The sequence below is a fragment of the Rhinatrema bivittatum genome, chromosome 3 (assembly GCF_901001135.1).
Source record: "Rhinatrema bivittatum chromosome 3, aRhiBiv1.1, whole genome shotgun sequence".
NCBI lineage: Eukaryota > Metazoa > Chordata > Amphibia > Gymnophiona > Rhinatrematidae > Rhinatrema > Rhinatrema bivittatum.
Window position 1 is genome coordinate 386,169,441 of NC_042617.1, and position 23,127 is coordinate 386,192,567.

General features: G+C 47.4%; 1 protein-coding gene across 4 annotated transcripts in view; it reads right to left on the minus strand.

Annotated features, from left to right (window-relative positions):
• Positions 1 to 23,127, minus strand: part of CD109 (CD109 molecule) — a 456,523-nt gene that overhangs the window by 121,007 nt on the left and 312,389 nt on the right. For all 4 annotated transcript variants that reach the window (XM_029595620.1, XM_029595619.1, XM_029595617.1 and 1 more), the window contains one exon: positions 7,362 to 7,503. In XM_029595620.1, the coding sequence (XP_029451480.1) occupies positions 7,362 to 7,503 (142 nt within the window). The remainder of the gene's footprint in view (positions 1 to 7,361; positions 7,504 to 23,127) is intronic.

Sequence of the window (23,127 nt, forward strand, 5' to 3'; positions counted from 1 at the left end):
ACTGAAGGCTTCAACTAACTTGTCTGATTCCAGAGACTGGTAGCAGTATCCAGGTAGTTTCTGTGCAGCAATAAACCAGATTTAGAACTTGATGTCTTAGATGATATATGTCCCTCTGGAGGATCTCCTTATTGGAAGCATGTGAGACTGTGAGCGGTTCAAGAGAGCACAACTTCTCAGATAGCAAATGTTGCTTACCTGATGTAACAGGTGTTCTCACAGGACAGCAGGATGTTAGTCCTCACAAATGGGTGACATCGAGGATGGAGCCCACCACGGAAAACTTCTGTCAAAGTTTAAACAGAACTTTGACTGGCCCCTACTGGGCATGCCCAGCAAGGCACTGACCCTGCAGCCAGCAGGGGTCTCCCTTCAGTCTGATTTTCAAAGCTACAGGCAGTGCCTAAAAAGGAAAAACAAAACAAACCCAACACCGCGGGGTGGCGGGCGGGTTTCGTGATGACTAACATCCTGCTGTCCTGTGAGAACACCTGTTACATCAGGTAAGCAACATTTGCTTTCTCACAGGACAAGCAGGATGGTTGTCCTCACAAATGGGTGAGTACAGAGCTGAGGATGTCCTGACTTGCACCAAATGCACCCAATGACGTGCAACAGGCACTACAACTGGGGTGGAATTTGGTAAAGGGCATCCGCACCCTACCGGGAAGGTGGAAGGGTGTTGGTACATCACGTTGGAAAAAGGTTACGCAAGACAGATTGGCCGAAGATGGAGTCCTGTCTTCCAGCTTTGTCCAAACAATAGTGGGCTGCAAAGGTATGGAGAGAACTCCAGGTTGCAGCTTTGCAGATGTCAGGAAGCGGCACCGATCGAAGGTGTGCCACTGACGTCGCCATGGCCCTCACAGAGTGTGCTTTCACACGGTCTTGAAAAGGAATGCCAGCTTGCTGATAGCAAAAAGAAATGCAGTCCGCCAACCAGGAGGAAAGAGCCTGCTTACCCACAGGATGTCCTAACTTGTTAGGATGGAAAGAGACAAATAATTGAGTGCTCTTCCTGTGAGCAACTGTACGGTCTAGATAAAAAGCTAGAGCTCGTTTGCAGTCTAGGGTATGCAGAGTCTGTTCCCCGGAGTTGGAGTGGGGCCTGGGAAAAAAGATAGGTAGTATGATGGATTGATTAATATGAAACTCAGAAACTACCTTAGGTAAAAATTTAGGGTGAGTGCGGAGTACCGCCCGGTCCTGCAGGAGCTTAGTGTAAGGCGGATAGGTAACTAGGGCCTGCAATTCACTAACCCTGCGAGCTGAAGTGATAGCCAAAAGGAATAACACTTTCCATGTGAGATACTTTAACTCACAGGAGTGCAGAGGTTCGAAAGGAGGTTTCATTAGACGACCAAGAACCAGGTTAAGGTCCCAAGATGGGGCCGGAGGACGTAAGGGTGGCTTCAGATGGAGCAAGCCTTTAAGAAAACGTGTTACTAGGGGTTGTACTGAAATAGGGACACCCTGTACACCTTTATGGAAGGCGGCTACCGCACTGACATGCATTCTGATAGAAGAGGTTTTAAGACCTGATTCAGAGAGATGCCATAAATAGTCCAAGAATTTGGAGATTGGACAGGAAAGGGGATCAAGGGACTGAGAAGTGCACCATGATGTGTACCTTTTCCATTTGTATGAGTAAGACTTTCTTGTGGAAGGCTTTCGTGAAGCTATCAGGACCCGAGAAACGGAATCTGAAAGGTTGAAAGGCTGAAGGACTAACCTTTCAACATCCATGCCGTCAGGGACAAGGCTTGGAGGTTGGGATGGAGGAGGCATCCGTCGTTTTGAGTGAGCAGATGCGGGTCCTTTCCCAGAGGAATGTGCCTGCGGATGGAGAGATCCTGGAGTATTGGAAACCATACTTGGCGTGGCCAGTAAGGTGCTATCAGGATCATGGTTCCCCCGTCCTGGCGTAGCTTCACGAGAGTCTTTGACACAAGAGGAAGTGGAGGGAATGCATAGAGCAGACCGGTTGTCCACTTGAGGGAGAATGCATCCCTCGGCCGAGAGTGCTGGCTCCGAATGAGAGAGCAGTAATCGTCCACTTTGTGGTTCTGAGGGGACGCAAAGAGGTCTATGCGGGGAGAACCCCACTTGTGAAACAGAGAGGTCGCTACCAGAGGATCGAGTGACCACTCGTGCGGTTGGAAGACACGGCTCAGCTGGTCTGCCAATACATTGTCTACTCCCGGCAGGTAAGTGGCCCTGAGGTACATGGAGTGGGAGAGGGCTTCCGCCCAGATCTGCGCAGCTTCCTGACACAGAAGGAAGGAGCCTGTGCCTCCCTGCTTGTTTATGTACCACATGGCCACTTGGTTGTCCGTCTGGATTAAGATTATCTGATGAAAGAGATGATCTTTGAAAGTGCGGAGCGCATAGCGGATTGCTCGAAGTTCCAGGAAATTGATCTGGTGTTCGGCTTCCTCTTTGGACCATAACCCTTGGGTTTGAAAGTCGTCCACATGGGCTCCCCAACCGATGTGAGAAGCGTCGGTGGTTAGGATTACTTGCGGATCCGGTGGAAGAAAGGGTAAGCCCTGAAGGAGGTTGACCTGAGTCGTCCACCAGGTTAAGGATAGGCGCAGCGCTTGTGTGACTGTGACTATGGAGGACAGAGGCTGAAAAGCTTGAATCCATTGGTGTCGTAGAGTCCATTGTGTTACTCTCATGGCTAGGCGGGTCATGGGAGTGACTTGAACCGAGGATGCCATGTGTCCTAGGAGAATGAGGAACTGGCGAGCCGTGGCAGTGTTTTGAGACTGGAGCTGGCGAGCCAGGGATATTAGGGTGTGGACCCTCTGAAGAGGAAGGTAAGCCTTCGCCTGTAAGGTGTCCAAGTCTGCCCCAATGAAGGATAAGGTTTGAGACGGGACTAAGCAAGATTTCTCGTAATTGACGAGAAACCCTAAGGAAAGGAGTGTTTGAATTGTCAATTTTAGGGAGGATTGAGCTATCTGTTGGGTGGAGGCCCTGATTAGCCAATCGTCCAGGTATGGGTAGACGTGGACACCTTCCTTCCTGAGGAATGCTGCTACCACTACGAGACATTTGGTAAAGACTCGTGGGGCAGAAGCTAGACCGAAAGGGAGGACACGGTATTGATAATGGTCGTGGCCAACTAGAAACCGCAGATATTTGCGATGGGATTGTGTGATCGCAATGTGGGTATAAGCGTCCTTGAGGTCGAGAGAGCACAGCCAATCCCCTCTTTGTAGCAGAGGGAGCAGCGCGCCTAGGGTTACCATTTTGAACTTCTCTTTTTGAAGGTATTTGTTGAGGGCTCGAAGGTCCAAAATGGGACGTAGTCCCCCCGATTTCTTTGGTATTAGGAAGTATCTGGAATAGAATCCCTTGCCTCGTTGAGAGGGAGGAACAGGTTCTATAGCATTTGATTGCAGAAGAAGGGATACTTCCTGTTGTAATTGAGCCAAATGGGTGGATAGACTCCACGCTTGAAGAGGCGGGGAGTCTGCCGGAAGAGTTATGAAGTTGAGGTGGTAACCCTGTGCGATAATTGTTAGCACCCACTGATCTGAGGTGATCTGCAACCAAGGTTGTAGAAAATGGTACAGTCGACCTCCTACAGGGATGTCCGGAAGAGGGGTTTGGCATGTGTTCCCTACAGGGGAGTCAAAGGCCAGCCGCAGGCCCAGGAGGAGGGGCTACAGTAGGCCTTTGCTTCCTAGGCTGACGCGGCTGAGGCCTAGTAGAGGATCGAGCTGGACGAGGCCTGGCCGATGGAGAGTAATAACGGCGTGGTCGAAAGAATGACTTCTTAGAGTCTTTCTTTTGCGGTTGCTTGGAGGTCAGCTCAGGTGGGACAGATGAGAGTTGTTTCAACGTCTCATGGTGGTCTTTCAACTCCGCCACAATCTGCTGAATTTGCTCTCCAAACAAATTATCGCCTAAGCAGGGTAAATCAGCAAGACGATCCTGAACCTCTGGGCGAAGGTTGGATGATTTTAACCAAGCCCAACGTCTGGCTGAGATGGCTGTGGCTGAAACTTTTGTGGAAGCATCGAATATGTCGTAGGCAGTCCTAATCTCGTGCTTCCCTGCCTCAAATTCCTTGTGAAGAAGGGCTTGAAGCTGCGGTTGGTATTGGTCTGGTAACGTGTCAGCATAGTCTTGCATCTGCTTAAGGATGGCTCTGTTGTACTGAGTCATATAAAGTTGATATGAAGCTATGCGTGAAATCAACATAGCTCCATGATAGACTTTCCGTCCAACACTATCTAGGAACTTGTTGTCCCTGGTAGGTGGGGTAGAAGAGTGTGGCTTAAGACGCTTGGCCTTCTTCTGCGCGGACTCAACCACAACAGAGCGATGATCCAGTTGAGGTTTTTGGAAACCTGGTGCTGACTGGACAAGGTAGGTGGAGTCAGCTTTTTTGTTAACTGGGGACACTGATGAAGGAGATTCCCAGTTTTTCTTGAGCAGATCCAAAAACACCTGGTGTATAGGGATGGAAGCGATGATTTTTGGAGCATCCAGAAATTGAAGGAGTTCCATCATCTGGTGTCTGTCATCAGCTTCAGATTGTAGTTGAAAAGGTACAACTTCTGACATCTCTTTCACAAAGTTAATGAAAGATAGATCCTCAGGAGGAGATCTTTTTCTACTCTCTGTAGGAGATGGAGGCGAAGGCAAATCCGTGTCAGAAGATGTATCATCATCATCACCCCAGGTATCGTAGGGATCAAGTGGGGTTTGTAACCCTGATGGACCTGGCTGAGGCTCTAAAGGCATCGATGGAAACAGAGGTGGAATCGGTGCCGTAGGTGGAACCAGAAATGGCATCGATGGCTTCGGTGCTGTCGATGGAATCGGTGCCTGGCGTGGAATGGATGGAACCGAAGGATATATCGGTGGAGATATACCAGAAGGCACCGATGGAACCACCCCGGAAGGGGGAATCCGGAACGGTGTTTCTCCTGCCGATGAAAATCCAGTCGGAGACGGTGGTGTTGTCGATGGCACTGGAATCACCGATGGAAGGGCCGTCATGAGCGCCTCCATACGGCTCAGTAGCGGTGCTAGCGCTTGTATCAACGGCTCGGTGGTCGGTTCCCTCCTCGGTGGCGAAGCCGGTGCCGGTGTCGGTGCCGGGGGCGGCACTGGAACCGGTGCCGGAGACGGTGCCGATGGAGGTTGCAATTTCTTCATCGCTTTCTCGATGGCCTCCTGGACCAGCCGGTCCAGTTCTGCCCGGAGACCAGGGGTAACCATACCCGGCTCGACGGGAGAGGGAGGCTGAGGCAGGGCCGGAGGGACCACCGTAACCGGTGGGATCACGGCCCCCGCACCCCGGGAGGGTGAGGGTTTCCTCGATGCCTGCGAACGAGACGTGGAGGGTGTCCGGTCTGTTCGCGGCTTCTTTGTCGGTGGCTCGGCTTGAGCAGAGGTCAATGGCTGTGGATCCTCGACAGGCCGAGATTTGTGCCGTCGATAGCGGTGCTTTTCCTTCCGATCCCCTCGCCCATCCGGGGAAGGGACGGGAGTCGACGGCCGAGAAGCGATCGATGGCGGACGGTCACCGGAGGGTTGACGATGATGGTACAACTTCGACGGTGCCGGTTCTGATGACGTCGATGCTATCGATGGCGTTGGGGTGGGTGCATGGAAGAGGAGCCCCATCTTCTCCATCCTGGCTTTGCGACCCTTGGGTGTCATTAAGGCACATTTGGTGCAAGTCAGGACATCATGCTCACTACCCAAACACATCACACAAACCCTGTGGGGGTCTGTGATGGACATAGTCCGGGTACAATCCGGACAACGGCGGAACCCCGTTGCCATGGCCTGAAGCCAAAATTTAGGCTGGGGATCGGTAAGTGCCAACAGGCCTCAAGGGCCAAATTCGTCGGTAGTCGATGGAAAAAGGCAAAAACTTACCGGGTTCCGTAAGATGACTAAAAATTTGTCGAAGGGAGACCCCTGAGGGGCAAATTTTCTTAGGAAATTAACTTCCAAATTCCTGTCAGGAACGTGGTTAGAGAGCTCCTTTAACCGCGTGGCAACTGCTGCGCGGAAAAAAGAAGACTGAAGGGAGACCCCTGCTGGCTGCAGGGTCAGTGCCTTGCTGGGCATGCCCAGTAGGGGCCAGTCAAAGTTCTGTTTAAACTTTGACAGAAGTTTTCCGTGGTGGGCTCCATCCTCGATGTCACCCATTTGTGAGGACAACCATCCTGCTTGTCCTGTGAGAAAAATTATTTCTTGAAATGTCCCCGAGCCAGTGGTTAACAAAACATCAACTGATACTGGGGCTCTATTTTATTTTATGTGCAATTAAAGACTTTAAAAAGGGTTATTTATCTAATAATGCTGCCAATATAAGGTGGATGACTGAGAAGAGTGAGTGCCTGAGTTTGCACCAGGCACTGACTGGCTTGCTGACACTGTTTACTTGAGAGATCATTTACTTAAGAGATTACGTGCCTTAAAATGAGATTCATTTATACTTGTTTCTTTTGTTGGATATTTGAGTTTCTGTGCAGTTGCATAAAGTCAATCCACTCACTCCTTAGATAGAAGGCTGGGATTCATGGATTAATACAGTAAAGAGTGAGAGGTTTGGGGAAAGTCATATATAAAGAAAGTGCTCATAACCTGAAGTCTAGCAGGACAATGGCCATTACGTGTCAGTTAAGTACACCCTTTCCTCCTTGGTCACTGTGCCAACAAAGACAGCAGGGCAGAAGCTCCTCCATTTTAGTGATACTGGAACACTATAAATAAAGAATCAATAGGCAGCATGTTCATCTCTTCAGACTCTTAAGCCAAGTAGACTGAGGCCCACCAATTCAATACTAACAGAATGTGGGTAAGACACTCATGACCTGGTATAGGCCATAGACCATGAGCACCCGGTTCTATGATCAGGAAATAGGATAGCATTCGTGACCTGCTACCACTATGTAGGCCAGGAGCAAACTTTCATTCCATTCTATGGAGATGACAACTTCATGCTGGTGCTGAGCCATAGGAACTTAGTTTAGTGCAGTGCCTCCAACTGAAAATTTCTGCCTGCTCCTCATTTTTAGTTGGAATTAGTGTCTCAGAGTACAAGACTTCATCCCATATCATTATCTTGTTTTGTAACATTATGACTCTTAACTTGTTAATTTGATAACATTGCTGATAAAGCTGTGGCCTACTTATTCCACTAAGCATTTCCTTATTCCTGAGATTATTTTGTGAACTAGGTAAGAGGGATTAGGAATTGGGAATTATTTTAGGGGAAGGGGAGCTAGAAGGTTAGATGCACTAAGGCTACCCATGATACGGAGAGTGGCAGGACAGATTAGAGCATAATCATGTAAACTGTTATAAACAAAATCATTTCTTACCCACTACAGTGACATAGGCATTCTCACTGCCATATACTAGATTAGAAGGAAAGGTAAAATTCAGTGTTTTTGATGCAGCTTGACGTTTGCCAGTCAGATCCAAAAAAAGTGACTGTGAATAAGACTGCTCTATTCCTTCAGCCTGCCAAAAGAAATGATTTTAGTTAATATCAAACTGTTTACTAACTCATTTGCTGAAACTTTCACGATACACAGAAATAGACTGATTTAGTAAATCAGAAAAAAAATGCAATCCTTAACAGTAAATTAACTAATAAAGTGGGAAGGACAAACTGGCTCAGATTCTTCCTCTGATTACACAGATCACAGATGACTCAACTTTTTCAATTTGGCATTGAAAACAATTCAACTTGGATTTGCACCACTTTGTGTTGGCTGACAGTATATGTTGTCATTACAGGACACATCAGTAAACCTGGAGACCACAGCTGATTCCACCACTCACTATTTGACCTTCAACAAGTCACTTATCCCAAACCCTCAGCCCACCCTTCCATTTTCAAAAATAGATTTGTAAGCTTGAGGAGCAAATTGGCATCTATGAGCCAGATGAACTAAGGGTTTTTCCAATTGTGCCTCCATGGAAAAATACTTTTCTATATCTAGCCATATGTGCTATATCTTGTGCAGTCTTGTGCAGTATTTATATGATTAATGTTTTCCACAGTCAAAAAGTCAGTTCTATTCTGGATATGCCAAACCATGCAATCGCCTATATTGTATATACATTTTGTTATTTCTGATGTTAACAATCAGAAAATCCCAGTCTGGATTTGCTAGTGGGCACACCAGGCCTGTGCCTAAGGCAGTAAAAATGTGGGTGACAGCAGGCTGGCTGAATATTTGCTGCCTTTCAGCTGAGATGAACCTCTCTGAACAGAGAACAGCCTTCTGTGTCCTGCCCCAGGCTTTCCCTTCCCATGCAGCCTGCAGGAAACACAAGAGGAGAAGCTGAGAATGGAGTAGAGCAAAGAAAAGCCCCTCTGCTCCCTAATCCAGCTCCTTCCCTCTTTCAATGACAGAAGGGATGAATCAGTAGAAGACAAACAAAAAGAAAGCATTTTGGGGTTGTTAGGAGGAATGTGTGTCTGTTATGTGAGAGAGGAATGGGAGCTAGTATTTGTATGTGTGAGAGAGAAGTATTGGTGCTGTGTGTGCCTCAGATTGAGAGGGAGGTTAGAGAAGGATGGAAATGAAATGGGGATAGGTCTGCAGCATGGTAGGGACACCTCCCTCCTCCCCTTCCCAACCACAATTCAGAATCTCCCTCCCTTCATCTCAATTTCTGTTCCCCAGATCCTGGAACCTCCCTTCCTGCTACTTCTCCTTTCATCTTGGATCCAGTAACTGCTTTTTTCCTCCAAACCGTGATCTTCCCTTCCTCAGTCCCAGAACCTTCCTCTCCTTTGCCTTCTTCCACATCCCAAATTCCTGAACCTCCCCTATATTCTTCTCCTTCTTTTCTCAATCTTCTTCATCACTCATCTTTCCTTATCCCCAATCCTCTTTCCCTTTCCTCCATTTCTTTCACCTTCCCTTCACCTCATTCCTGGTACTCCGCCAATCTCTGACCCTATTACCCTCTCCCATCCCCAAGATCCCCCTCCCATACTGATACTGGAGATACAGTTTCCTCATCCAATTAAAAACAAGATAAATTATACAGAAACAATCAGGTTGACAGAGGAAACTGTAGGGCTGTGTTTCAGACTTTCTGTTCCCTGCTGTCCAACTTTACTGAATGCTGGGGAGTGTGATAGCACTAATAACTAGGGCTGAAAAAAACCCCTAAATCCATCCCGGAGAAGACGAGTGGTCCTACTTAACTTTTCAACCTCAAAATTTTATTCACTCTTTCCTGACTATTAGGTTGCCCACATCTCATTCACACATTCTCTTGTCTTTTTCTGTCCTGACAAATTTTAACTTCAGGTAAGCCTTCCTCTCTCATCTCCATTTTCAACTCATTCTGAATTTTGCCACTTAATTTTTCATTAACTCTAGCAGCCGTGACACTAGTGTCAGCCCGGCTGCATCCCATCCTCACACATCTATGACATAAGACATCAGCATGTAATTAACACCTAGCCATGGAATTCGAACAATATTCAGAACAATGAAATTTACAACACCAGTAAGAAAAAGGAGGTGATAATCCTCTTGTACAGGTCCTTGGTGAGGCCTCACCTGGAGTATTGTGTTCAGTTCTGGAGACCATAATCTCAAAAGGGACAGAGACAGGATGGAGGCGGTCCAGAGAAGGGTGACAAAAATGGTGAGGGGGTCTCCATCAAATGACTTATGAGGATAAGTTGAAGGACCTAAATATGTATACCCTGGAGAAGAGGAGGTGCAAGGGAGATATGAAAGACATTCAGATACCTGAAAGGCTAGCAAATGTTGCTTACCTGATGTAACAGGTGTTCTCACAGGACAGCAGGATGTTAGTCCTCACAAATGGGTGACATCGAGGATGGAGCCCACCACGGAAAACTTCTGTCAAAGTTTAACAGAACTTTGACTGGCCCCTACTGGGCATGCCCAGCAAGGCACTGACCCTGCAGCCAGCAGGGGTCTCCCTTCAGTCTGATTTTCAAAGCTACAGGCAGTGCCTAAAAAAGTAAAATTAAAACGAACCCAACACCGCGGGGTGGCGGGCGGGTTTCGTGAGGACTAACATCCTGCTGTCCTGTGAGAACACCTGTTACATCAGGTAAGCAACATTTGCTTTCTCACAGGACAAGCAGGATGGTTGTCCTCACAAATGGGTGAGTACCGAGCTGAGGATGTCCTGACTTGCACCAAATGCACCCAACGATGTGCAACAGGCACAACAACTGGGGTGGAATTTGGTAAAGGGCATCCGCACCCAACCGGGAAGGTGGAAGGGTGTTGGTACATCATGTTGGAAAAAGGTTACGCAAGACAGATTGGCCGAAGATGGAGTCCTGTCTTCCAGCTTTGTCCAAACAATAGTGGGCTGCAAAGGTATGGAGAGAACTCCAGGTTGCGGCCCTACAGATGTCAGAAAGCGGCACCGATCGAAGGTGTGCTACCGAAGTCGCCATGGCCCTCACAGAGTGTGCTTTTACACGGTCTTGAAAAGGAATGCCAGCTTGCTGATAGCAAAAAGAAATGCAGTCCGCCAACCAGGAGGAAAGAGCCTGCTTACCCACAGGTTGTCCTAACTTGTTAGGATGGAAAGAGACAAACAATTGAGTGCTCTTCCTGTGTGGAACTGTACGGTCTAGATAATAAGCTAGAGCTCATTTGCAGTCTAGGGTATGCAGAGTCTGTTCCCCGGAGTTGGAGTGGGGCCTGGGAAAAAAGATAGGTAGTATGATGGATTGATTGATATGAAACTCAGAAACTACCTTAGGTAAAAATTTAGGGTGAGTGCGGAGTACCGCCCTGTCTTGCAGGAGCTTAGTGTAAGGCGGATAGGTAACTAGGGCCTGTAACTCACTAACCCTGCGAGCTGAAGTGATAGCCAAAAGGAATAACACTTTCCATGTGAGATATTTAAGATCACAGGAGTGCAAAGGTTCGAAAGGTGGTTTCATTAGACGACCAAGAACCAGATTAAGGTCCCAAGATGGGGCCGGAGGACGTAAGGGTGGCTTCAGATGGAGCAAGCCTTTAAGAAAGCGTGTTACCAGGGGTTGTACTGAAATAGGGACACCCTCTATACCTTTATGGAAAGCGGCTACCGCACTGACATGCATCCTAATGGAAGAGGTTTTAAGACCTGATTCCGATAGATGCCATAAATAGTCCAAGAACTTAGAGATTGGACAGGAAAGGGGATCAAGGGACTGAGAAGTGCACCATGATGTGTACCTTTTCCATTTATATGAATAGGATCTTCTGGTGGAGGGCTTTCGTGAAGCTATCAAGACACGAGAAACCGAATCCGAAAGGTTAAAAGGCTGAAGGACTAACCTTTCAACATCCATGCCATCAGGGACAAGGCCTGGAGGTTGGGATGGAGGAGGCATCCGTCGTTTTGAGTGAGCAGATGCGGATCCATTCCCAGAGGGATGTGCCTGTGGATGGAGAGATCCTGGAGTATGGGAAACCACACCTGGCGTGGCCAGTGGGGTGCTATCAGGATCATGGTTCCTCCGTCCTGGCGAAGCTTCACGAGAGTCCTTGACAGAAGAGGAAGTGGAGGGAATGCATAGAGCAGACCTGTCGTCCACTTGAGGGAGAAGGCATCCCTCGGCCGAGAGTGCTGGCTTCGAATGAGAGAGCAGTAATCGTCCACTTTGTGGTTCTGAGGGGACGCAAAGAGGTCTATGCGGGGAGAACCCCACTTGTGAAACAGAGAGGTCGCTACCAGAGGGTCGAGTGACCACTCGTGCGGTTGGAAGACACGGCTCAGCTGGTCTGCCAATACATTGTCTACTCCCGGCAGGTAAGTGGCCCTGAGGTACATGGAGTGGGAGAGGGCTTCTGCCCAAATCTGCGCAGCTTCCTGACACAGAAGGAAGGAGCCTGTGCCTCCCTGCTTGTTTATGTACCACATGGCCACTTGGTTGTCTGTTTGGATTAAGATTATCTGATTCAATAGATGATCTTTGAAAGTTCTGAGCGCGTAGCGGATTGCCCGAAGTTCCAAGAAATTTATCTGGTGTTCGGCTTCCTCTGGTGACCATAACCCTTGGGTTTGGAAATTGTCCACATGGGCTCCCCAACCGATGTGGGAAGCGTCGGTGGTTAGGATTACTTGTGGATCTGGTAGGAGAAAAGGTAAGCCCTGAAGGAGGTTGACTTGAGTCGTCCACCAGGTTAAAGACAGGCGTAGCGCTTGTGTAACTGTGACTATGGAGGACAGAGGCTGAAAAGCTTGAATCCATTGGTGTCGCAGAGTCCATTGTGTTACTCTCATGGCTAGTTGGGTCATGGGAGTGACTTGAACCGAGGATGCCATGTGTCCTAGGAGAATGAGGAATTGGCGAGCCGTGGCAGTGTTTTGAGACTGGAGCTGGCGAGCTAGGGACATGAGAGTTTGGACCCGTTGAAGCGGAAGGTAGACCTTTGCCTGTAAAGTGTCCAAGTCTGCTCCAATGAAGGATAAGGTTTGAGATGGGACTAAGCAAGATTTCTCGTAATTGACAAGAAACCCTTAGGAAAGGAGTGTGTGAATTGTCAAGTTTAGGGAGGATTGAGCAATCTGAGGGGTGGAGGCCCTGATTAGCCAATCGTCCAGGTAGGGGTAGACGTGGACACCTTCCTTCCTGAGGAATGCTGCTACCACTACGAGACATTTGGTAAAGACTCGTGGAGCAGATGCCAGACCGAAAGGTAGTACCCGGTATTGATAATGGTCGCGGCCTACCAGAAAACGCAGATACTTGCGATGGGATTGTGTAATCGCAATGTGGGTATAAGCGTCCTTGAGGTCGAGAGAACACAGCCAATCCCCCTTTTGCAGCAGAGGGAGCAGCGCGCCCAGGGTTACCATCTTGAACTTTTCTTTTTGAAGGTACTTGTTGAGGGCCCGAAGGTCCAAAATGGGATGTAGCCCCCCTGATTTCTTTGGTATTAGGAAGTACCTGGAGTAGAATCCCTTCCCTCGTTGAGAGGAAGGGACGGGTTCTATAGCATTTGAGTGCAGAAGGGGGGATACTTCCTGTTGTAATTGAGTCAAATGGCTGGTTAGACTCCACGCTTGAAGAGGCGGGGAGTCTGCCGGAAGAGTTATGAAGTTGAGGTGGTAACCCTGTGCGATAATTGCTAGCACCCACTGATCTGAGGTGATCTGTATCCAGCGTTGTAAAAAGTGGTACAGTCGACCCCCCACAGGGATGTCTGGAAGCGGGATCTGGCATGTGCTCCGTACAGGGAAGTCAAAGACCCACCGCAGGCCCAGGAGGTGGGGGTACAGCAGGTCTTTGTTTCCTAGGCTGGCGTGGCTGAGGTCTGTTGGAGGACCGTGCAGGACGAGGCCTAGCCGATGGAGGATAGTAATGACGTGGCCGAAAGAACGACTTTTTAGAGTCCTTCTTAGGTGGTTGTTTGGAGGACACCTCAGATGGAACAGACGAGAGTTGTTTCAATGTCTCGTGATGATCTTTTAATTCTGCCACAATTTGCTGAATTTGTTCTCCAAACAAATTGTCCCCTAAACAGGGTAAATCAGCTAGACGATCCTGGACCTCTGGGCGAAGGTTGGATGACTTTAACCAAGCCCAACGTCTGGCTGAGATGGCAGTGGCTGAAACTTTTGTGGAAGCATCGAAGATGTCGTAGGCCGTTCTGATTTCGTGCTTTCCTGCCTCAAATCCTTTGTGAAGAAGGGCTTGAAGCTGTGGCTGGTATTGGTCCGGCAACGTGTCAGCGTAATCCTGCATCTGTTTAAGGATGGCTCTGTTATATTGAGTCATGTAGAGTTGATATGAAGCTATGCGTGAAATCAACATAGCTCCATGATACACTTTCCGTCCCACACTATCCAGGAATTTATTGTCCTTGATAGGTGGAGTGGAAGAGTGCGGCTTCAGACGCTTGGCCTTCTTTTGCGCGGACTCAACCACAACAGAGCGATGATCCAGTTGAGGCTTCTGAAATCCTGGTGCTGACTGGACAAGATATGTGGAGTCAGCTTTCTTGTTAACTGGTGACACAGATGAAGGAGATTCCCAGTTTTTCTTTAAAAGATCCAGAAACACCTGGTGAATGGGGATGGAAGCGATGATTTTAGGAGCATCCAGAAATTGGAGCAGTTCCATCAACTGGTGTCTGTCATCGGTCTCAGATTGTAGTTGAAAAGGTACAACTTCTGACATCTCCTTCACAAAATTAATAAAAGAGAGATCCTCAGGAGGAGATCGTTTTCTACTCTCTGTAGGAGATGGCGGTGAAGGTAAATCTGTGTCAGAAGATGTATCATCACCCCAGGTATCGTATGGATCATGTGGGGCTTGAAGCCCTGAAGGACCTGGTTGAGGATCCGAAGGCATCGAGTGAAATCTTGATGGAATCGGTGCTGCAGGCGGAACTGGGAATGGCATCGAGGGCTTCGGCGCTGCCGATGGAATCGGTGCCGGTCTTGGAATCGATGGAGCCGAAGGATAGATCGGTGGAGAGATATGCGAAGGCACTGATGGGACCACCCCGGACGGGGGAATCAGGAACGGTGTTTCTCCTGCCGATGAGAATCCTGTCGGAGACGGTGGTGTTGTCGGTGCTACTGGAATCACCGATGGAAGGGCCGTCATAAGTGCGTCCATGCGGCGCAGTAGCGGTGCTAGAGCGTCCACCAAACGCTCGGTGGTCGGTTCCCTCCTCGGTGGCGGAGTCGATGCCGGGGTCGGTGCCGGAGGCGGAGCCGGAATCGGTGCCTGAGACGGTGCCGGTTGGAACCTTTGCATCGCTTTCTCGATGGCCTCCTGGACCAGCCGGTCCAGTTCTGCCCGGAGACCAGGGGTAACGATACCCGGCTCGACGGGAGAGGGAGGCTGAGGCAGAGCCAGAGGGACCACCGTAACCGGTGGGATCACTGCTCCCACACCCCGAGAGGGTGAGGGTTTCCTCGGTGCCTGCGAACGTGACGTGGACGGTGCCAGGTCTGACCGAGGCTTTTTAGTCGGTGGCTCGGCCTGTTCAGAGGTCGATGGCTGTGGATCCTCGACGGGCCGAGACTTGTGCCGTCGATGGCGATGCTTGTCCTTCCGATCTCCTTGCCCATCCGGGGAGGGGACAGGAGTCGACGGCCGAGAAGTCATCGATGGTGGACGGTCACCGGAGGGTTGACGGTGGTGGTGCAACTTCGACGGTGCTGGTTCCGATGACGTCGATGCTATCAATGGCGTTGGGGTGGGTGCATGGAAGAGGAGCCCCATCTTCTCCATCCTGGCTTTGCGACCCTTAGGTGTCATTAAGGCACATTTGGTGCAAGTCAGGACATCATGCTCACTACCCAAACACAAACCCTATGGGGGTCTGTGATTGACATAGTCCGGGTGCAATCCGGACAACGACGGAACCCCGTCGCCATGGCCTTGGGCCAAAATTTAGCCGCGGGATCGGTAAGTGCCAACAGGCCTCGAGGGCCAAAATCGACAGAAGTCGATGAAAAACGGCAAAAACTTACCGGATTCCGCGAAGTTGACAAAAATTTGTCGAAGGGAGACCCCTGAGGGGCAAATTTTCTTCGGAAAGAAAAAACCGAATTCCTGTCAGGAACGTGGTAAGAAGAGCTCCTTTCACCGCGTGGCAACTGCTGCGCGGAAAAAAGAAGACTGAAGGGAGACCCCTGCTGGCTGCAGGGTCAGTGCCTTGCTGGGCATGCCCAGTAGGGGCCAGTCAAAGTTCTGTTAAACTTTGACAGAAGTTTTCCGTGGTGGGCTCCATCCTCGATGTCACCCATTTGTGAGGACAACCATCCTGCTTGTCCTGTGAGAATTAATGATACACAATCAACAAACCTTCTCCGTTGGAAAGAAATCAGTAGAACTAGGGATCACGTAATAAAACTCCAGGGAGGACAACTCAGAACCAATATCAAGAAATATTTCTTCACGGAGAGTGTGGTGGATGCCAGTAATGCCCTTCCGGAGGAGGAGGTGAAGACAAAAATGGTGAAAGATTTCAAAGGGGCATGGATTAAACACTGTGGATCCCTAAAGGTTAGATGATGGAAATGAGGAAGAGAGTGCATGGGGGTAACATCTGCTAAGGCATGCCGAGAAAGCTTGGAGAAGACTACTGAGGGGAAGATATGATACCTTGATAAGGACTTCTCCAAGAACTTATCCAAACCTTTTCTATACCCAGCTTCACTAACTGTACTGATCACATCCCCTGGCAACAAATTCCAGAATTTAATTGTGCGCTGAATGAAAAAGAAGTTTCTCTGATTAGTTTTAAATGTATTACATGGTAACTTCATGGAGTGCCCCCCCAAGTCCTTCTATTATCCGAAAGAGTAAACAACAGATTCATTTACCTGTTCTAGACCTCTCATGATTTTAAAGACCTCTATCATATCTCCCCTTCAGTAGTCTTCTCCAAGCTGAACAGCCCTAACCTCTTTAGTCTTTCTTCATAAAGGAGCTGTTCCATCCCCTTTAACATTTTGGTTACCTTCTCTGTACTTCTCCATTGCAACTATATCTTTCTTGAGATGCGGAGACCAGAATTGTACACAGTATTCAAGGTGCGGTCTCACCATGGAGCGATACAGAGGCATTATGACATCTTCTGTTTTATTCACCATTCCCTTCCTAATAACTCCTAATATTCTGTTTGCTTTTTTGACTGCCACAGCCCACTGAGCTGACAATTTCAATGTGTTATCCACTATGACGCCTAGATCTCTTTCCTGGGCGATAAAACTTATGCTGTAGTTACACAGTGTATTTCCCTATATGCATCACCTTGCACTTATCCACATTAAATTTCATCTGCCATTTGAATGCCCAGTTTTCCAGTCTTACAAGGTCCTCCTGCAATTTATCACAATCTGCTTGTGATTTAACCACTCTGAATAATTTTGTATCTGCAAATTTGATTACCTCACTCATCGTATTCCTTTCCAGATCATTTATAAAAATATTGAAAAGCACCGATCCAAGTACAGATCCTTGAGGCACTCCACTGTATACCCTTTTCCACTGAGAAAATTGTCCATTTAATCCTACTCTGTTTCCTGTCTTTTAACCAGTTTGTAATCCACGAAAGGACAACATTGTTCCCTGTATCAACGGCAAGAAGTAAAGGAAAATTGGTTCTTACCTGCTAATTTTAGTAGTATCATGGATCAGGCCAGACTGCTGGTTTTTGCCTCCCTTCCATTAGATTGAGATAGAGAAAAACTTTGAGAGCACCCCTTCTTAATCTGGTATGCCACCTGCATCTCTTCAGTATGAAGACTACCAAAGCAGAAATATTTAACGATTGAACAGTTATGTCAAGCAAAGGACAAGGACAAGGAAGAACTGACCAATTAAACTATATACATGTGAACTCTCTGCACAGGATAAGGAGAAACCTGTACCCTCCTTCAACCTGTAGCATATCAAAACACAAAATACTGTACAGTTTGAGCAGACTCTCAAGAAAAACTGGTTACCCCGAAATGGCGGGCATCTGGACTGATCCGTAGTACTACAGGAACAAAAATTAGCAGGTAAAAACCAATTTTCCTTTCCCTGTATGTACCCGGATCAGTCCAGATGGTTGGAATGTACAAAAGCTTCCCCATCTGGGGCAGGAGCTTGAGAGTCCCGCTCAAATGACACTGCCGCCGAAGCCATTGACATCCGATGCCTGGACCTCTAAACAGTATTGTCTGGAAAAGGTGTGCAGAGACTTCCAGGTCGCCGCCCTGCAAATTTCTTGCGGCTAGACCAAATGACATTCTGCTCAGGAAGCAGCCTGCGACTGGGTCAAATGCACTTTCAAACCATATGGGACAGGCCAACCACGACAAATATAAGCAGAAGCAATGGCCTCTTTCAACCAGCAGGCTATGGACACCTTGGACGCTTTTTGGCCCTTCTTAGTGCCACTCCACAAGACAAAAAGATGATCCAAGAGCTGAAAAGCATTAGTGACCTTGAGATATGCACGAGGACCCTGACATCCAGATGCCTCAATTCTCGAGCATGAGGTGCATCCATCTCAACATTTGGAAAGCTGAAACAACCTTTGGCAGAAAGGATGTTAGAGAGAGACTCCGGAATCTGAAATTTGTAAAAAAGGTTCCCGGCAAGAGAGGGCTTGCAGCTCCAATACCCTCCTAGCTGAGCAGATCACAACCAAAAACACCATCTTCAGAGTTAAGTCCTTTAAAGTGGCCTTTTTAAGGGGTTCGAAAGCAGCTTCCCACAAGAACTTGAGGACTTAGGACAGACATACTAGATGAACTGGGGTATTAAAATGCTTCGCCCTGCAAAGAAAATGTGCCACATCAGGATGTGCCGCCAGGGCCACACCCTGAATCTTGCCTCTGAGGCACCCCAGGGCCACCACCTGCACCCGAGGGAATTAAATGACAACCCCTTGCTGAGGTCTTTCTGCAAGAATGCCAGAATCTGTGCCACAGAGGACTGATGAGGGAGGCGGCCCTGCGGACCTCTTGCCTGCACTGCGGAGCTTCCCCTCTGTTACTGCTGTCGCTCCGTACGAACCGTCCCCACCGGGGAGGCAACACGAACAAAGGCCTGTGCGAGAAAGCCACAAAGCTGGCTCCCCGCAGGCTGCACAACGAAGATCATACAGCATGGCCGGTGAAAAAAGAAGTACATGGCAGGCACCGACAAATAAAGAAGAAGCAGGACCCGGACTCCTGAAACGCGGTCGTTCCCGCGCAACCTGACACAGACTGCTAGCAACACCAGGACTGCTGCCGCATGGCTAAGCTCTATGAGCCACTCGCTACTTAACCCGATTTTTTTTTTTTTAATGTTTTAAATAAGGTAACCAGCAAGGAGGGCAATGGCGACTCTGAATCCACGGTAGAAGGGGAGGGAGCCAGACCACCGGCTTTCACCCCCAGTGCTGAAAAGTATGAGCAAAACTGGGTTCCCAACTCTTTCTCCTTTACTGCCTACTACCAGGGGAGATGGTCCCACCAGGATCTGCCAACCCCCTGGGAAGTCTACTAAAACTTCTTGTCCTGCTTGACTTGCTGCTAGATCAAAATGCTTCCTTTTTTTTTTTTTTTGAACAATCAAATTGGTTCAGAACCGCAAGTTTTGCACCATCTCCATCTGCTGGAGACACAGAAATACTGAAGAGATGCAGGTGGCACAAGAGGGGGTGCTTTCAAAGTTTTTCTCTGTCTCCATCTGCTGGAAGGGAGGCAAAACCAGCAGTCTGGACATCCAGCCAGAATTGGGAATGGGGAATTGGATTCAGACAGCAACCAACAAGGGCCCCGACTTTGATGGTTTGGGAAACTAAGTATGGGGGTGACTTGTATGGCACGGCAAGTGCTACCATTATAGGAGAGTCCTATATGGTGCGGCTGATGCTACCATAAGTTTGCTGGGCAGACCGGATGGACCGTTTGATCCTTTTCTGCCAACATTTCTATTTTTCTATGTTACTGTGCTGCTCTCAATATTAACAAAGACCTCAAACAATTACACTTCAACAGCCTGGGTGCTGCAGGGAAATACTATCATCATGAATCTCTGCATAACTTATTGCATTAGAATATTTACAATTCATTGCACGATTGTTATAGTAGTTGACTATTTATATATATAACATACACAAGAGACAATCAGCAACTAATATTGCAGGCTACCTAACAATATATGTAAAACAGTAGACTTCAAAGAACTTTACATGCAGGCAATTATTTAACAGCATTTACCAATCACTTTACTGATTAAAATCACTCAAAGTTCAAAGGAACTTGCTCAAACCCTTCTTAAACTGACCTACATGGAATATAAATCAAATAAAAACTTTGGCAAACAAATTCCACAGTTTAACTGTGTGCTCCAATTTGTTTTAAAAAGTGCTATCCATTAGCTTCATGGAGTATTCCCCAGTCTTAGTAGAAAGGATAAATAACCATTCCCTAATTACCTGTTCTATATCACTCATAATTTTATAGACCTCTATCATATTTCCTCTCAGCTGTCTCTTAACCAGCTGAAGAGCCCTAATCTAGTTAGTCTTTCCTCACAGGAGAGTGGTTCCATCTCCTTCATCATTTTGGTTGTCCTCTGCACCTTTTCAAGAACTGCTATATATTTTTTGAGATGGAATAATCAGAAATGCACACAATACTCAAGGTGTGTTACACCATGGATCGATACAGAGGCATTATGATATCTTCTATTACTTTCTTTATAATACCTAACATTTGATTTGCTTTTTTTTTTTTTTTTACTGCTGCTGCACATTGAGCAGAGGATTTCAAAGTATTGTCCAAGATTCTGTTTCTGGGTGGTGATGCCTAATACGGAATCAGGCATTGTGCAACGATAACTCGGATTATTCTTCCCTATATGCATCACTTTGTACTTGTCCACATTAAATTTCATCTGTCATTTAGATGCTCGATCCCCCAGTCTTGCAAGATCCTCTGGCAATTTTTCACAATCCGCTTGTGATTTAACTACTTTGAACAATTTTGTATCATCTGTGAATCTGATAACCTCAGTCATCTCTCCCATTTCCATGTCATGTATAAATATATTTTTAAAAACTGGTTTTGTAAACTACTAAGGAAAAAACTCTAGTGAATTGTCCTAAATTCAGCCTTCCAAATTTCCTCTCCTTATTGGTGTAAGGATACCCTGATAAAACTTCTCCTTGTTTATCTCAAGACTCCACTCTACACCAAGTACAACAAAAAATAAACCACATTGTTAGGCAGAAACATATAAGTCAAAAAGGTTTAACAAAGCAGCTTCCTAACAATAAAAGAGAAATTGCTACTTACCTGATGATTTCCTTTCCACTAATGAAGGCAGGCCAATCCCAACAAGTGGGTTGTGCACCTCTACCAGCAGATTGAAACAGAGTAAAAGCTGACATCATGGACATATAGCACTGCCATGACATCAGCCTGCCAGTATTCTCTGGAAAAGCCAAACTGTGGACAAACTGATTATACTTGAACATAACTATTAACAATCAACCATTCATGCTTCCAACCAATAGGGAACACTGACCTCAGATAAAAGAATTAACATCCACCTAACTGAGGAGCTGGTTAAGATACTTACCAGTCCTCCAACGAATAGCAGGAATACTACTCTGCAATGTCCGCACCTATAGGGTGAACCAAAGACAAAAATTGGCAATCGAGGACTGGTAGGGGATTTCCCTGCCTTCATTAGAGGAAAGAAAATTATCAGATAAGTAGTAATTTCTCCTTCCTTTGCATTCAAGCAGGCCAATCCCCACAAGTGGGTTTTACGAAAGCTACTACCAAATAGAGCGGGAGGCTGCCCATGGTCCAGTCAATACCGCTCTTGCGAAGGCAGCGTCCTCCTGAGCCTGAATGTCCAAGTTGTAATGCTTGGAAAAGGTGTAAAAGGATTACCACATTGCTGCTTGGCAAATTTTGACAGGACACAATCTAATCTCTGCCCACGATATCACTTCAACCTTCATGGAATGCAGTCTAACCTGCTTCGGCAAAGGAATCTCATCATCCACATAGGTGGTCGTGATGACTTCCTTAACCGTACGAGCTATAGTTGCCCATGTCGCTGGTTCACCTTGTTTACCTCCACCATGGAGGCAAACGGCCGACCATACTTCTGGACAGATTTAGTAACCTCCAAGTACCACATCAAATGCTGGTTGACATTCAAGGCATGCAAAAAGACGATACACTCATCTCTATCCCTGTCCAACGTGGGCAGAGAAATAGACGAATTCAAATGAAACCCCAAAACCACTTTCGTCAAAAGAAAAGCACTGTCCAAAGATGTACCACCCCCAGAGTCACACACAGAAAAGGATCATGGCAAGAAAGAGCCTGCAGTTCTGAAATCCAGAGTGTGGAACAGATTGCCACAAGAAAAATGGTTTTCAAGGTAAGCAGCTGTAAAGAGAGGCCACATAGCGGCTGAAAGGTAGGACCCACTAAAAAATTCAGCATCAGATTAAAGGTCCTACAAAGACACTAGCAGCTGCAAAAGAGGATGAAGATGCTTAACTCCCTTCAAGAACTGGGACACATCTGGATGGGAAAACAAAGGCCCACCATTGATTAGCTCCCTATAACAATCAAGAGCTGCCACTTGAACGTTTAAGGTGTTAAGAGCCAAGCCTTTACATAATCAGTCTTGAGGGAATTCCAAAATTAAAGGAATTTCCACTTTGAGAGGCTGCTCCTCACACCAAGCCTCGAAAACTCTTCAAACTCTGAAGTAAGCCAGGGACATAGAACATTTTCTGGCTCAAAGCAAAGTGGAAATTACTGCAGTAGAATAACCACACTTCAGCCCTATCAAGGACCAAATTTGACCCAGATCGTCATGTTGAATAGTTCCCTGCCACAACAGATTCTTCCGGAGCGGAAGTTTGAGAGGACTGCCCACCAGCAGCCTCTGTATATCTGCATAGCACAGACTCCAGGACCAAGCTAGAGCCACCAAAAGTATGGTTTCAGTCTGACTTACAATTTTTCGAACAATCCTGCCCAGCAGTAGTCAGGGCAGGAAGACATAACATAACTCACCCTGCAGCACACCTGGACGAGTGCATCGATACCCCAGAGATTTCAGATCCCTTCTGTGATTGAAGAAATGCAGAACCTTCATGTTGCCGGATGTCACCAGCAAATCTAGATACGTGTGACCCCAGTGCTTGTTATGAGTTGAAAGGTTTCGTCTGCTATTTCCCACTCTCCTGGGTCCAAGCTCTGCTTTCTGAGAAAGTCTGCCCTTACGTTGTCCTTTCCAGAAATATGGGAGGTAGATGTATCTAGATGTTGCTCTGCCCTTACCAGGAGCAACATACCGATACCTGGTGGCATCTGGTTCTACCTTGATGATTGATGTAGGCCACAGTCGTCATATTGTCAGACATTATCCTGATCACCTGAGCCTCTAGATGCTCAGCGAACCTCAAGCATGCCAGCAGAACTGCCCATGCTTCCAATCGATTGATGCTCTATTGTCATTCCTCGACATTCCTGTGACCTTGCACCAACAGCTCCTGACAGTAAGCCTCCCCAACTGAGAAGGCTTGCATCTGTCGTGAGCACTAAACAATCCAGTGTCTCCAAGGAAACTCCCTGAGATTATCCATCTGTAACCAC